Raw genomic sequence first — 17,223 nt, forward strand, 5'->3', positions numbered from 1 at the left:
AAAAATGAGTGGCAATCAAGTATCAATGAATTATTATTAAACTATGCAGAAAACAGGATGGTGCTTATGAAATAAGTGTTGATACAGTCATCTCATGTTTGTTATCAGCACTGCAAATAAGAGTTCTTTTGCCAGCCTGTTGTTTCAATAGCTTTCATTGATTACATCTTGCCCCTCATGATCTGAAAGACTTTGTCCATATACTAAATTACATATATATACTTTGGCCTGTTTCTAAATTCTTTATTATCTCTATTCTTTTTCTAAAAACTGTTTTAATTACTATAGTTTTATAGTATATTTTAATCTATGGAAAGGTTATTCCCCATCATTACTATTATTTACAGTTTTCCTGAACATTTCCACATGCTTTTATTCCACATGAATATCAGATTAATTTTATTTAAAAAAAATAATAAAACAAAAAAACTGATGCAACACAAAAACAATACCACCTGTTGGCATATTGATCAGGATTGCACCGAATTAGTATATTTCAGAAAAGAAGTCACTCACTAAAAACATTCCATTTGTATTTTTAAACATACAAAAAAATTACAGCATAAAAGTTATCCCTAAACCTTAAAAAATGATATATAACCCTCAAAACATAAACATCAAGAATGATTTTTCTAACTGTATGCAAGACCAAAGACTTGTGAAAGACCAAATATTCCATTTTCCTTATATTTCCTCTAATTTTTTTATTATCCTATTCTGGCAGTTAAGTTAGGTTCCCTTAAATAGTTACAAAAACCTAACTTATCATATAACCCACTATAGGACTTGCAAAATTAAAATGTATGAACGCTGATGTTTCCAAACCCACTCCAGGTTCTGAGTCAGAAGGTAAATGATTCAACTCCTTCAAGCCTTGCACCTTCAACTCCTTCAAGCCTATCTCAAGGTCAGTAACAACTTCAAAAATTTAGGGGGAGGGAGGGAGAATATTCTTCAATTAAAAGGTAATAAGGCAGGTCAAAGGACAGAACTACATGTTACTAGGGATAAAAGCGCCACTTTAGAGTACAAAGCCAGTAATACCATGTGGATAGAACACTCACAGGTCTAATGCTCTTAAGTTGAGAACTACCTGGTCACCTATTACTTTCCCAGAAGTAATTTCACAGTTTTAAAAAAGGAAATAAATGAAAATAGACTAAACTTGTACCATGCAGACCTACCTTTACTTTCAAATTTTTCATCCACTTTGACACTGCCAGAGAATCCATTTTCTGTAAGACAGTGTTCAATGAGAGCTGGTCCATAAGCTATAAAAACAGAGGGTATTATTTTTAGTGTTTTCCTATGAAATGTAACATTCAAAATATAACACAAATTTATATTCAATATAAATGATCTACTCAATAACAGTAGCCAGTGAAAATAACAACTAGTTCACTTATTTTGAAATGTTACTAGAAATGATAATTCAAGTACTTAATTAAAATGAGACAATAAAAATGTAGATGTCAGTACAAAAGTATAGGAATTTAATGAAATTTGGCCACATGTAAAAAAGATTAAAAACTAGGAATGCAAGGTTGGTTTAGCATCCAAAAGTTGTTTAATGTTATATACCATGTTAATAAAGAAAAAATAGAAGAATCCAAATTTGCAAATTTTATGCATGCTATACTAAAAGTTGGAAAGTTCTAAAGGTAACTCTTTAATGCATTCTAATTTCAGAGAAGAGAAATAACTCTCTAATGCTCAGTAATTAAGGGTACTGGCCTGTTCACACTCCCTATTCAGATTCCTTATTATAGAGATAAGTAATGATGTTCTCAAACATAAAAGTTTATTGAATTTTATACACCCTGGTTATTAAGGGTACCTGGCATCCTGGAATGCCCTGAGACTCACTAATAGTAATAATAAGGAAAAAAATAAGTATTTATTAAACCGAAGATTCATGTTGGGGGAAAAAAGATTTCTTAGAATACTATAGCTATCCCTAAAGTGCTAAATAACATACTATTAGTTAACACAACTATTATTTTTAAATAAAATCTAACAGATAAAGGTCAAACTTCATATGACATGACAAATTTTCCTTAAAAATAAACTTTATTTACCTAAAAGATCATTTTAAACTCCTTTCTACAGTTATTAAGAAGTTCTAATTTTCTACTAGAACCATAAAAGATTTAAATATATTCCTAAAAACTATACTATCTTGCAAACATTTCATTGTTCTATGCAGGATTACTCACGAAGCAATGGGTTAAGTACTCTCTTCAGTAGTTCACCCTTAGGTGCACTGGTTATTATTTCAGTCAGTCTGTAAAACAAAATTGACATACCTCTTTTTATCTAATATTTAATCAATCTTATGGAAGTATTTATATTCATAACACTTTCATACATATCAATTTGCCTGATCTTTAACTATTCTAAAATAAAAGAGGAATTCATTTTGTAGGTAAAAAAATGTCAGGTAAAAAAAAGGTCATGCCCTGGCTGGTGTGGCTCAGTGGATTGAGTGCTGGCCTGCGAACCAAAGGGTCGCTGGTTCGATTCCCAGTCAGGGCACATGCCTAGGTTGTAGGCCAGGTCCCCAGTACGGGGCATGGGAGAGGCAACCACACAGGTCCCTCTCTTTCTCCTTCCCTTCCCCTCTCTCTAAAAATAATAAATAAAATCTTTTTTTAAAAATGCAGGGCCATAAAATTAATTTATTCAAGTTAGTAAGTTCTTAAAACAGCACACTAGAACCTAAAACCAGGTTTCCTAAGGAAAGTCAATACTTTTTCAACTAAGTCATCAACTGCCATGTATGATATGAGAGCAACATTTTCATATAACAGTTAAATGTTGTTTGTGAAGGCCAGAGATATCTCTTAATACCTGAACTGGCTTTATCTAGTTAAGGTTTTAATACTTAAATACTGAGTTCTTCAGAATGCCATGGGCCTTTGTAGGCTCCAGATTAACAGCATCAAAAACACCTATGAACTTGTTAGAACTGTGAATTCCTGAGCCCTACACCAGCTACTGATTCAGAAATCTGTTTTATCAAGCCCTTCAGGTGATGCCAATAAATGCCAAACTTTGAGAACCACTGCTATAGCTTATTTGTCAGCAAAGCCTTCAGCCAGAAGAGTACAAATACAACTAGTACCATATCCTATCCTGCTCTGTTTCCTTAGCTAAACCAGAATTTCTATCTCTTTTTGTACTCTGCCCAAGATATTCATATGTCTTCTCACAGAAGAGCTGATAAGTCCTCTCACTTTACCAAGAAATCATAAACATCTAAAATAACACCAAATTTAGATAAAAAAGATACATTTGCTATTCCCATTGCTTACATGCACATTTATGTAGTTCAAGGAGTACAAATTTATTTATCCAAGTAAACAAAGTATTTTCTATGACAGTTCTTTCATATGTAACCTACTTTACCTTTTAAAACAACATGAAATGAGAGTTTATAAACAAAGCACAGTACCTTTCCAAGGTAAGCAAAGGTGCAACAGCTCTCGCGTGGTCAACTGGATAGCGTTCACGAACAGCAAACTTGACATCATCTGACTCATCAGTTCGAAATCTTAGGATATTTAAAATTAGATACTCATAATCTGTAAGGACAATGTTCCCCTGTAATAGAATAAAGTAATTTTATGCTTTTCCCAAACCATTCTTGAAACTTAAAAATTAAGAAACATGTAGGCTCTTAAAAACCAAAACCTCATCAAGGTTACAGAAATGAGGTTACAGTGAGCATGTGACTTCGATGACCACCAGCTGAAGTTACTGCTGCATTTCCATGGGGCCAGTCTAAACACTGTGTCTTAGTAAGAAAAACATAACAGATATGCTTGTATGTTTCAGAGGCCAAACAATATCGGAGATATTGCTGATTCCAACCCACACCACTACAGTGAAGTATCACAATAAAGCAAATTGTAGTCTGTTTGCTGATGGAAGGTCTTGCTTTCAAGGTGCAAAAAACATAACATTTATGAAGCACAATAAAGCAAAGTGGAATAAGGCGAGGTGCAATAAAATGAGGTATGCTGTGTACCTTCACCTGCACTGTGTCTTTTAACAGCAGTAGTTACGTGGCAAAAATCATAAAGATGTGGCACCCTTCATCCAAGTAACTCCACACTTGGTAATGTAGCCTGATGTAATAACTCGGTAAATCCAAAAACTATATGCTTAAAGATATTTCTATTTATAATAGGAAAAAAAGGAAACAGCCTAAATGTGAAAATTGAGAAAACTGTTAAATTATGATATACAGCATAACATACTTAAAAGCTGTTAACTTATGAAGACTGTAAAAAAAAAGTAGGAAACTGTTTATAAGGTTAGGTAAAAAATAGCAAGGCAAAAAATTTCTGTATCTTAGAAAGTGGAAGACAAATATAGGGAAAATGAAAATATTTATTAAAGTGGATTAAAAAGACTTTAAAATTTAATATTGTTACATAATCTTTTCAACAAAAAGGGGGAAGAATCTAATAAAAATAACACTGCACAAAGAATACAACCTTTCACATTTATTACAGTGAAGATAGGGGTTAGTATATAATTAAAAGCATCCATGAAAATAGTCACAAATGCCTTAGCAACTACTTAGAAGTTGGTCATAGAAGATGACAAATGTAGCCCCAATCTCTTAGGAATTACAGGATGCAGAAAAATGGCTTCAGTAGATGGGGACACCATTCATCTTAAGATACAGATAACCAGAAGTTACTAGGTGTTGAAAGGTGCTAAAGGATCTGACTTCAAAGCAACCATGAGTTTATTTAACTTAAAAAACAAAAAAGTTAACTGGAGAAGAAAAACAGAGGGATGGGATGGAAGTCCACATAGTGTCTTGTTCAGGAAGATGTGACTTGAAAATCACCTGGCCAGAGGCTCGCACGTAGAATATGCTCCATTACCATTTACTGAATCAAATTGTGCAGTTAACCAGAACATCTGGAAGATTCCAGTAAGGCACTTATTTCCCTGACAGGGCTTTCCTGAAACCAAGGTTTCCCAAAAGTATTCTGTAAGTGGCTTCCCTTACTCACATTAAAAAAAAAAAAAAAAAAAAGGAAAAGAAAACAGAATTCTGCACTGATTAAGTCCTAGAGTTAAATTTTTACCTTATTATGAAAGTTCCACAAACTTTTATGACTAAGGGACTCACTTTTCTAGGCACACCTATTATCTTATGGAAGTGGTGTCCAAGGAACATATTTTGGGAAATACTGTGTTTGGCTCTGATGTATACAATAAAATACTTTCTGATCTTAACTTTTTCTCCAGAGTCTTTCCTACTGGAACCTTCTTATTATAAATTAATAAACTGTCTTTCTTAAATGAGTTTGGGTAACAACAGCCTGCTTACCCAAGGCCTGGTCAAATCTAGATAAACCATATATCAAAATTCCAGACATGAAAGCTAGATCAAATCCTGGTATAGACAGAGGAAAGAGCAATCTTCAGGGTCTACTCTAGGGGTCAACCAACCGACCTCTCTCGATATCACAGTGAATACCGAAAATTCCCAAGCACATACAGTCATATATAAATCTGTAATGTCTATTCCAAGCTCATCACTAACTGGATCCCATTGCTAAATGTAGGCATGCCAGTTGCTCAGAGTCTTCAAAATACAAAGATCCTAAATGCAATGGGCTTCCCTGGATTCGATTCTGGAACAGAAAAAGGATACGAGTAGAAAAACTGGTGAAGTCCAAATAAAGTCTGTAGTATAATTAATAGTAAGGTGCCAGTGGTAATTTCTTAGTTTTGACAAAGGTAGCATGGTTATGTAGGATGTTAAAACACTAAGAAAAACTATGTGAAGGGTATATAGGAACCTTCTGTATTATCTTTGCAACTTTTCTATAAATCTAAAATTATTACAAAATAAAAAGATAGTTTAGATTTTTAAAATAAAGATTACACAAATTCATTCATGTTATAGAATTTTTAGATACCATTAAGTGCTAAATTTAAATTGAAAATGGAAAACCCCCCAGAACGGCCCATGCCTGATATATAAACCTAAATTTAGAATGCAAGCGTAGAGCAGTCCCCGCTTACCTGGGGATAACTTCCACGACCTTCAGTGGATGCCTGAAACTTTGGATAGTACTATACCTTAAGTATACTATTTCTATACCTTTTCACTTAAAGGAAGAACTTTTAAGACTTCCCTTTGGCATATCTGAATTGTCAGCAACAGTACTATTGTGCTTTGGAGCTATTATTAAGTAATATAAGGTTCTTGGAATACAAGCACTGCAATACGGGACAGTCAATATGATAACAGATGGCTACATATACAGCACTGATACTTGGGACAAAGGAACGATTCACACTGGGAGGGAGGAGATGACGGAGTGGGACAGCACTCGACACTGCATCATGCTACTCAGAATGATGTGCAAATTAAAACTTAAGAGTTATCTCTGAAATTTCCCATTTTATATTTTCAGACCATGGTTGACCATGGGTAACAGAAACCAAGGAATGCAAAACTGTAGATAAGGGGGAACTACTGTATTGACCTACAAACTTAAGGTGCGCATGCAATTAGTTCAATTCTAGAGATTTTAACCCCGAAATGAAAAGTTTTTCTTTTATTTTACAAAGGAGTGGGGTGGGCAGGGAAAGGGACCATAAGTAGGGCACATAACCCTTTACATTAGTATGAGGAATTGGTTTGAGCTAGTAGTAGTAAGACCTTCAATTTTAATTCTATATAATTCTCTATATACTGAGAATATATTCATGTACTACTTGTGTAAGCACTATTTAATTTAAATGGTAGTCTAGATATTCCCAACCACTGTCCTACTGAAAAGTAGAAAAACTGAATAAAATACACAAACCATGTCCTTTAAAAAATAAAATAAATACACGTTGGGAACTGCCCTGCCTGGTATCAGAAGCTGTAACCCTGCCAAGGCTAAGGCTGAGGGAGTGGCCTTGGACCGTAAGCCAGCAAGGAGACAAAAGCTTATCTCCCTGGCAGGAGCGCTGCTTCTGCTGCTTCATTCATAACTGAACCCCAAAGCTTGGTCGGTTAGCCAAAGATGGGTAAGATTCCCCAAGGGCGGAATGATCTAAGACAGGCACGATCACGTGGGAGGCCCCCAAGAAAGGACTTTGGGGGCTACAGCAAAAGGGGGTGATGGACCCTCGCTCCTCAGCTTTGACATAGCCTGAGTCCTCATCGTCTGGGAGAAAATCTCCTTATCTCTTGGTTGCCTTAGTTCCCTTGCTCCACCTAAGCCTGAAACAATGACAGGGTGGTGCAGCTCTGTGCTGTAAAGGGCGGATTCCCTGGTGATCAGGCCTAAGAAAAAACATGTAAATTCCTGTGAAACCTTCTTTGTTTAGAATGCTCTCAGTTGAATGAGAAGGGTCCAAGGATGAAGTTGGTTTGTTCCTTAAAGTCTTACAGCTCTTTGACCCTGACTCAAAATAGACCCTCCGAGTTCCTTGTTACGTTTGATCCTTACTTCCTCGCAATGAGTAATGTGCTTTACCTGAATTCTTATGCAAAACGAACCCAGTAAGAGCCGGTTTGGATGGTAAATCGGCGCATTCCCCACTAGAGGGGGTTGCCGTTCCGTCCCTACTTCTCCACAGAAACTGGTCTGTCTCTGTGCATGTCTTTTCTCGAGTTTCGAGGAGCCATCTGCAGCATTCCGTGATCACTGCTGGCCGGTGACCCACACATCAAATACAAACTACGCAGTAAACATTTACAGGATTAAAATCTAGAAGAGAACTCAGGAAGGCGAGCCCTGTACTTGGGGCTACTGTTCCCCTAGGATCATTTGTATAATAAGAAGCAGCAACTGACAGGCTGAGAAGCAAAGCATAAATTTTGACAGACTCACAAAACAACTAAAGGGGAATAAAAATTGGAGATCTGAGGTGAAAAGTCCTGGGGTGGAGGGAGAGATATCCCTACTAGTCCAGCTATGAATAGTGACCCCAAAAGTATGCATCCCATAGGAGGTGGTGAACTGGAGATACACCAGCTTCCTCAAGCTGGTTGGTCCACCAGGACCAACTTCTAATCAATTCGATGCCTGATTTTAGTAAGGTAATCTGGGATTACTTGAATCCTTAACTACTTGTCAAAAGCAAACCAATAGCCTCTTCAAAGAAAGGCAACATCATTCCAGGTCTCACAATATATATATTCTTTTTCCTCCTTCAATGCCTGCACACAATAAAATAACCAGAAATGCCAAGAGACATGACAATGTAATTTAAGTCAAAGGGAACAACAGGTGACAGAATGGTGGTCCCCAAAGGGAAAAGAGAGTAAGGGGAGGGAAAAGTGGGTAAAGGGGATCAAATACAGGGTCTGGCAGAAGTAAGGCTTGCTTGAGTGTGGTTGGTAGGGTCTGTGAATGTCTTGCACAAGATGAAGAGCAATTTGAACATTTCACCTAAAATGTCCTATCTTGTGCTTGAGTGTCACATTACATACTTATGAGTTTGTAGTAAAAGATTCTGTAACTTAAGAAGGGGCGTTACTTGTGCCAGACCCTATATATGGTAATGGAAGAACACTAGACATCAGGTGAGGAGCACGCAATAGGGTACACAGATGTTGAATTATAATCTTGTACCTGTGAAAACTGCAATATTAACCAGTGTTACCCTGACAAATTAAAAAAAAAAACAAAAAACAGGCACGTAGAGGTATCAGATAACAAAGCAATTACAAATGATTCCAAAATTCTTGTCTGAAAGCAATAAATTAGTAAATTGAAAAAAAGGTCTAAAGAAAATATGGATAAAGTTCCCAAAACTGATAAAAAATACCAACTCACAGATTCTAGGAGCACCAGGAACCCAAGTAGGACAGTTACAAGGAAAACCTCAATTATGCACATCATAGCAATACTACTGAAAACCAAAGACAAGTAGAAAAAATTTTTAAAGCATTCAGATAAAAAGGCCAGATAACCTTCAAAGCAACAATATGACTGACACTAATTTCAATAGAAATAATGGTCACTACAAGGCAGCATACTATTTTCCTAACTGTCAAAAATTTACTTATCAAGTTAGTGAGAGAACCAACTAGATGGCAATTAGTTCTAAGAGAAATGAAGTTAAGTACTTAAGAGTGGCTGAGAGAAAAATGATTGTATAAGACTGTCAATTTTGGACAAAACCATACCCTTTGGGTGTATCTTTTTCTCTGCACAGACAGAATCTGAACCTCTACTGAATAAAATTTTCATTGCTACTAGGCAAGAATTATTGTACTGCTATCAGTTTTCTACATGTGAAAGTCTACCCTTATTTAGTTGTAAAGAAACCTAATCAATAATAAATAGCAAATCAAAGATACATCCCTAGAGAAAAAAATAATCCCCAGGAATGCCTACTAGACAACATCTGACAGTATACTACAATGGCATTTAGTCCTTTTTGTCTCTTTTCAAATTCTGGATAATTTTTAACATCCTCTCTTATAATCATAATATCTAAAGTTATTCTTGATTAAACATATATACACACAGCTACTTTCACTGTTTTTTGGCCTGATTTATTTACATAGAGGCAGCAAGAAATGTTAACTGACATACACAAACTTCCTTGTACTATAGTCAGCAAATGTAGAGCCATATGGTACTGAGCAATTAGTAAAGCCACAGTAATCACTGATGCCTGGAGAATTCTAGAAATTTGGGGTTATATTTTCAAGAGTCTCTATTATTCCAGAGATTTAAAAATTATTTACTCTCAAAGTTGTGAAACCAAATCAAAAAATATTATCACTATCAGTTTTGTCTATGGTGAATGTAGCTTTACTGTAGGTAAATACCTATAAATGTAGGTAAATTCCTATACTTACAAATTACTCAATCTGTAGGCAGTGACCTTATGACCTGTAGAGTAGGGTCCTATATGCCACAGAATAAGCGCAAGACCAGGTTTTCAGGAAGACTTTGTGGACAATGGTTCTACATATAAACTATAACACCTCTGTTGTTTAATGACGAGCTCATCACACTGAATTAAGAAAGATTTATTCTCCACTATGACACTGTACCTATGACCTTGGCTGCACAATCTGCCTAACTGGCAGAAGGACAAATTCTAACTGGTTGGAAGGACAAATTCCTTTTTTTTTTTAAGTAGAACCTTTTCTTTTTTAGTATTTTTTAAATTTTTATTTATTTTTAGAAAAGGGAAAGGAGGGAGAAAAACATGGATCAGTTGCAACCCAGGCATGTACCCTGGACAGGAATGGAAGCGGTGACCTTTTGACTCACAGGGCAGCACCCAATCCACTGAGCCACATCAGCCAGGGCAAAAGGGCAAATTCTTATCAAGCATATGTAAAAATACATACTGCCATTAGCAGTAAAACAAAACAACGCAGTAAAAGGCATTTGTTCCTAAATTCTAAGCGAATGATGGTAGTAAACTACCATTTAAAGAATGTCACTTAAATTCGTAGAAGTGTAGCATACGGCAGGTCAGAGAAAGGTAAAGGACTTTACCATATAGTCATCCAAAAATACCAACAATATTCTAAAAAAAAAAAAAAGCACAATTAGATTCTTTCCAGTTTATTCAGTTCTGGGTAATTAAATGCACATTCCTAGGTCATAGGTTAGCACTCTATTTTCATGAAAGCATCTGCTTCTGAAGAGTCTTATAAATCCTAACTTGGTACCCTGATAGTCTGCCATCCGTCTAAGCAGTATCAGCTCAAATGATACAAGTCTACTGAGCAGTGGTTAGCCAACTTTTTTTTCTGTGAAAGGCAAGATATTAAATTATTTTAGGGTTTCGGGACACAGTCTCTGCCGCTCTTTTTTTAAGAGTGCCCCTTTAAAATGTAAAAACCATTAAGCCCACAGGCTTTACAGAAAGAGGCCACAAGCTGTAATTTATTGATTCCTGCTTCAGAGTACCTGGTATGTCCTTTCCACTGAGGTTCTGTGACTGCCTTCTTTGTTGAAAATTAATTTATAATGACAAATGACACAGATGAAGCAGATTAGTAGCTGCCACGAAGAAGGGGAGGTGGGAAGAGCGGTGGGTGTTACTGGGGTATCACAAAGAAAATCTCTGTGGTAATGGAAGAATTCTGTATCTTCAGTGCAGAGGTGGTTACATCAGTGTAGAGATGTGGCAAAATGGATAGCACTATATGCGTACATGGTGCCAAGAGCAATTTCCTGACTTTGATATTAGACTATAATTACATGAGAAACTGAGTTAGGCTATACCAGACTTTTCTGTTCTATATTTGTAACTTCCTGTGAGTCTACAATTATTTCAAAAGTAAGTTTTTATAAAAAAATCTTAAAAGAGGGTATCATACAAATTTTAAAAATTTATCACCTTTCAAAAGCACATACAGAAACAATTCCAGATGGGCAGTAGCAGTAGCTGCCACTGCCTGTAGGGGAAGGGGGTAGAAAGATGGTTAAAGGAATCACTGGCAAAGAGAAGTGTGTAAACAGAAGCCCTCAGTAGCCTTCCTTAGAACTGATGACACTATGAAAACATGGAAACCTCTGAGTCTCAACTGCTCCCTTATTTATGACTCAACTATCTGATTTTCCTGGTTGTACCACACTAGTCCTAAAATGTAAAAAACAGAGAATGTCTTCAATTCTCAGATCTTCATCTCCTACATTCATAATGCCATTTTACATGGCTGAGGTATGCCTAAATTCTGATCTTCAGATAAAATGAAGGGTATTAACTGAAAAGTTACATTTTACTTGTTTGGCATTTATTATCCTAATGTATAGCCTTTGACACAGAAGAAAGTTTTCCATCCACATTTTAAAGCACTATTACATGAGTAACGATATAATGATGACTTCTCCTTCACCCCATCCCCCAGATTTAACTTACCCTATCATAGAGCTCAATGATTAAATGATAAGCAGCTTCATCGCTTCCAAATTGAAAATCTACAATTCTATCCACACCAAGCTGTTTTGCACTGACTAATCTCCGACTCTTCAAATGTTTTCGGCACTAGCAAGAAACAGAAGAAAAATGCATTTATATAATAAAAGTAAATTCCTAATCATTTGGTATTGGTTTACAAATAAGTTTTTCTTTCATTATCATCAGGAATAATAATTTAAAAGTAGCAAATAAAACAGTATAAAATAAAAGCTTTCAGATAATCAGAGAACATGTTGGTTTAGACAACTTGGACTGCTAACTCTGAAACAGTATTTTATTGGGCTGGCCAAAAATTCCGTTATTTTTCCCGTACTATGGCTCTGGCAGTGCTTTAACTTCATTCAAAACAATTTTGTTAGAGATTGTATTATGACAGCTGTCATATCAGCGTGCATTTTAAGAAAACATCATAATTAGTGAATTTTTATGCAGCCATTTCAATACTGAAGATGGAAGAACATGCGACATTTTCAGCATATTATGCTTTCTTATTTCAAGAAAGGTAAAAATGCAACTGAAACACCCAAAAAAAGATTTGTGCAGTGTATGGAGAAGTTGCTGTGACTGATCAAACGTGTCAAAAGCGGTCTGTGATGTTTCTTGGTACCAGTGGCATTTTGGCCAAATAAGTGTTAGCTCCGGGGTTGTCTTACGCATTGGAAGATGTTTATTAGCAGCACCCCAGCCTCTACCCACTAGAAGCCAATACTGGGAGATAGCTGACATACTCAAAATATCCAAATCAATCAAGTTATTGGTGAAAATGGAAAATGTGTCTTTTTATTTTACAGAAAAAAACTGAACATACTTTTTGGCCAACCCAATGTTCATTGTTTAAGTAGACAATGATAGACCCATTGTGAAATTTACTTTGTTGCTTTATACCACTAACTCCCTTGTTCTCACCCTGATGATCTCTCTCAAAGCCGTACCTTATGTCTCTATTTCAATCTTTTAAGCATCCCAAATTTCCTTTTGTATCTGTGCTCAAAATCAGTTGACAGTTTCCACTAATCTTCCACTTCAAATACAAATTCTGAACCATGAGCTTTTTGGTATTTTGTAAATTAGTCCTCCATCTTACTCACATCCAATCACTACCCTCTGTTGCCACACACTTTATTGACATAACCCAAACAGAATTTTTCCAGTACTATCTCCAAGCTTTTGATCAACCTAGCTCAAATTGAAATGTAATAACTCCTATTCATTATCAAATATCATTCTTCATATCCCTAGTCATAAGGCTCTTGTTTTTATTAGCAAGCAGAATAAAATTAGCATGTTAAACCCAAATATAAATTACTTGGTAAATATCTTTTGTTTTAGATTACTTGTGCCATCCTTTAGTACAAATATTTAAGTATGACATGGAATAGAAACAAGACTACTCCGTAGCCCCTATAAAAAAATCTTACAATTGTTTCTAATTTCTGAATTTGCAATATCCTTCAGTTAGTCAAGACCAGTAAGAAAAAAAAATGCTTTCTTTTCTTCAAGACTCAAGTTCAACACAAATTTTAGAAGTTAATCTGAAACCACCCTTAAAAAAATAGTCATTCTTAGAATTAATGGCAACTCTTTCATAACTAAGAAAAGTTATTCCTCAGACCCTGTAGTTCAAATTAACTAAAATTCTCATTTTATGTACTTATATACTCAGTTAGCTGTAAGAAGACTTTTCAAACTCATAAACAACCTCCCCTTCCTAAATTCAACAGTTCTGACTAAAGAGTAACTTGTATCTATTTTGATTTAAACAATGACCTATAAATAGAACTATCTTTAAATCCCCAGGAGACAATCACGACCAAGCCTTCCAGAGTCCCGCAGTAAAGTTAAGCCTTGGCTGGTGTGGCTCAGTGGACTGAGTGCTGGCCTGCAATCAATGCGTTGCTGGTTTGATTCCCAGTCAGGGAACATGCCTGGGTTGTAGGCCAGGTCCCCAGTAGGGAGCATGCAAGAGGCAACAACACACTGATATTTCTCTCCCTCTTTCTCTCTCCCTTCCCCTTTGTCTATAAATAAATAAATAAAATCTTAAAAGAAAAGAAATATAGAGTTAAAATGAACATAAAGGGCATCCTTGAAAGGAACGTAAGTCCTCACCATGGAATGGTGAAAAATTGAAGATTATCACAAGTGTATGGACATATAGCACATACGCAAATCTTGTGGGGGCTTTTGTTTCTCTTTTAGCAGCTTAGTGCAAACCTTCTACCCACTGAATTATAGGTGGCGTCCCCAAATATGAGAACTAGGAACACTGTGATTTACCAAATACTGTTCATGGCTCTGCCTGTACCATACAACAGTAACAACTCTTTAAGTTGTTTATAAAGTGCTTAACATTGCCTGCTCCATTAGAAGGAATCTTTCTATATATTTAGACTGATACGTACACCTAACTCATAAAATTCTAGGTTTTTTTAGTAAGTATTTGACCTCCCATTGATACTATAGGCTAATTTGGGGCTGTTTACACTATCCCAGTATCATATATCGTATTGCTTATTACATCATTTGTAAAACTAAAATGATATATTTGTTCATATCCACTGAGTTATTAACTTAAAATACACATTACCCATCTACTTTCAAAAGTGCTATACATATATGAAGTGTCATTACTATAAAGGAAACCTCCAAAAGAATCATTTGGGGTTACTATTAAATAAGCTTTTAAGAATTTGATAATTTTATGACAGCCCTTGTGATTTGGGAAGCACTTACCTAACTTGCAATCCAAAACAGATTCTAAGTTGCTGGGGATAAGGCTCTTCTCTGTAAAGCCTCTAATGAAATAACACAATGCCAAAACAAATAAATTTCTGAAGGAAAGTGAGGAGGAGAGGAAGAAGGAAATTAATATATATGGATTCCTAATATGTGTCAGGCATTGTGTTAGATGCTTTACATGTTACTTCAATTAATCCTCACCAATAACCCCATGGGGGAGATATTACCCACATTTTACATTTAAACAAACTAAGTTCCATGAGGTTAAATAACTTTTCCAAGTTATAAAGTGAGTGGCAAAACCATTAATTAAGTTAGGCATATCTGACTTGACCCTCTTTTCCTCTGTAGCACATGAACTTTTCAGTGTACCTGTTACGTCTAAAAGCAACTGAGTAACATGCCCACAAGTGCAGAATCTGTTTTAATAATAAAAACAAAAGCAAGAAGAAAAGTAAAAAGATATAACAACTGCTAACATACTGATGCCACTGCATATTCCCAAAAACACAGATTGGTTGCACAAAAGTGAGCTGTGGAAAATAAGATTAGGAAAAGGGGCAGTCGGGGGGTGGGGAGGCAGGTGAGAACCAGATCATAGTAAGCCAAGAACTCTAGGGTATGGGATATTGAAAAAACAGGGAATCATAAAACATGAGATAACTAACGAAAATGGTGCTTTAGAAAAAATTAATGTCAGTCTAGTAACAACTGTTTTGATACAAAAGCAGACTACAGTTAATGGAATACAGGTAAATGGTATAGAAGCTTGAACTAGAACACTGACTGTGGGAAGCACAACTGGGTTTGAAGGGTAATAAGAACTTAACAAACATCTACTTTATTCATTCCAGTGTCCACCAACTACTTTATTTTATCTCACTTTATTAATAACAGTAAAGGAAAACTGAGTAGTTTGAAATTTCATTGCTAGTGACCAATCTCAGGGCCTTAAAATTTACTTTCAAGTATAAGTTAAAATTTACCTTCATGGCAAAACTGGATGGCATCATATTCTTAGGCCATTCAAATTCTGTTGTGTGAATTCGTATGCCAGATTCAAGTAAAAGTGTGGCTTTAAAGTCCGGTCTGTAGAAGGGAAAAAGTTATATTTTTCTTTAGAGCATTGCCAATGCTAACTCAGTGAAACGGACTGAAAGTGTACGTTAAAAAAAATCAATAATCTCATTTAATCGTCAAAGATAAAAGAAGCCTTACTTTTGAAGACGAATAAGGTATGTCTTATTATCCACATCATAAACATTGTTAACTCTCATTCCTAGCAAGCTGCAAAGAGAAAGGAAACATGTAACATATCATACTATTTGAAACAAAACAACCCAATTTAAAGCAGCAGGGGGAAATCAGAACCTGTGAAAAGAGGGGAACTTCGGGGATCTTCAACTGTAAAGACAGGGAGTCAACCAAGCAGCAGAATCCGAAAGACATCAGACACTCAGTCCAAAACTTAACTATTTAAGAGCAATGTGGTCCATCAGCCCTGGGAACACCATAAAATGCCTTGCGTCTTTGAAATAACCCAATTTTTTTTTATTTTATTTTTTTTTAGGGGACACAGTCTAGTCTACTTAATTTACTCCAAGAGGAAAGAAAAAGGTAAACAAGGCCCTGGGAAATATGACAAGGCTCACACAACTAGGTAATAAAAAACCCAGACCAGAATCCAAATCTGTCGCCTCCCTCTATTTGGGGCGAGGAGTGTCAAAGAAAACAGGCCTCCAGTCTGGACACCTCTGAAGCAAATGACTAATCGGGCGTCCTGGCGTCCACCCGGCGTCTCGCTTTTACTAGACCTTAGCTACCAGACCCAGGCGACTGAGGCCGGCAGAGCCAGAGCCCCGCCATAGGCGGCACGAAACCTGGCGAGACTAGCAATCCGCGAGAGGGGGCGCCTCACGCGGCCGCCGGGACCCACACCCCCGCCTCAGGAATCCTGCGGGCCAAGGAAAGATGCAAACGCGTCCGCCCACCTAGGCCTGGCCAGATCCGCAGAGAATAGCACGGGGGGAGTAAGGGGAAACATCCGGCTGGTCTTGAACTTAACCCTGGGGCCTCGGCCTCTATCTCCTGCACTCCCCGCGAGAGTCAGGTCACCTGTCGCACATTACCTGGCATTCAACTCCGCGAGTACCGCACGGAGATCAATGGTGCTAAATCGGGTCTTCATGGCGAGGTTTGGGGGGTCGCTACCGCACTTTCCACCACTGCCAGACTCGGCGCCGCTACTCTTCTACGCAGGCGCACAAGGCGGAGATCTACAGCCGCGCAAAAGACCCAATATTCCTAAAGCGAACGTGTTTCTGTCACTTTCCAGAACAATTTACTAATCAAGTGGCCTTCAATTTGCTTTTTGCTGTCCCAGAACAACTTAAAATAGTCCAAACTATTCTACTAAAATTACATGCCTTCCTGGAAAAGTTACGGATTAATTCGTTTACTTTGCTCCCGTGTGTTTCGGGACTCAAAGCGGACTCCATAGTGACTCCTGCTGGTCGTAACAGTTTATGAGGGACACTATGGAAGATTGCCGCAGAT

The 17,223-nt window shown here is 36.7% G+C and overlaps 1 protein-coding gene across 2 annotated transcripts in view; it reads right to left on the reverse strand.

Moving 5' to 3' along the window:
- The window catches only part of NEMF (nuclear export mediator factor), a 58,252-nt gene extending 41,311 nt beyond the window's left edge, over nt 1–16,941 (reverse strand). Inside the window, exons 1-7 of one of the 2 annotated variants that reach the window (XM_045848716.1) lie at nt 16,797–16,941; nt 15,886–15,954; nt 15,654–15,756; nt 11,869–11,994; nt 3,455–3,603; nt 2,217–2,284; nt 1,185–1,235 (exon numbers count right to left, since the gene is read on the reverse strand). In XM_045848716.1, coding sequence (XP_045704672.1) covers nt 1,185–1,235; nt 2,217–2,284; nt 3,455–3,603; nt 11,869–11,994; nt 15,654–15,756; nt 15,886–15,954; nt 16,797–16,855 — 625 coding nt within the window. In that variant the 5' untranslated portion in view covers nt 16,856–16,941. Of the gene's footprint in view, nt 1–1,184; nt 1,272–2,216; nt 2,285–3,454; nt 3,604–11,868; nt 11,995–15,653; nt 15,757–15,885; nt 15,955–16,796 lie in introns of both variants that reach the window. The other variant, XM_045848715.1, reaches the window with a different exon arrangement.
- Between the last annotated feature and the right edge of the window lie 282 nt (nt 16,942–17,223).

The sequence above is a fragment of the Phyllostomus hastatus genome, unplaced genomic scaffold (genome assembly GCF_019186645.2).
Source record: "Phyllostomus hastatus isolate PE091 unplaced genomic scaffold, TTU_PhHast_1.1 phas_contig_62, whole genome shotgun sequence".
In the NCBI taxonomy this organism is placed as follows: domain Eukaryota; kingdom Metazoa; phylum Chordata; class Mammalia; order Chiroptera; family Phyllostomidae; genus Phyllostomus; species Phyllostomus hastatus.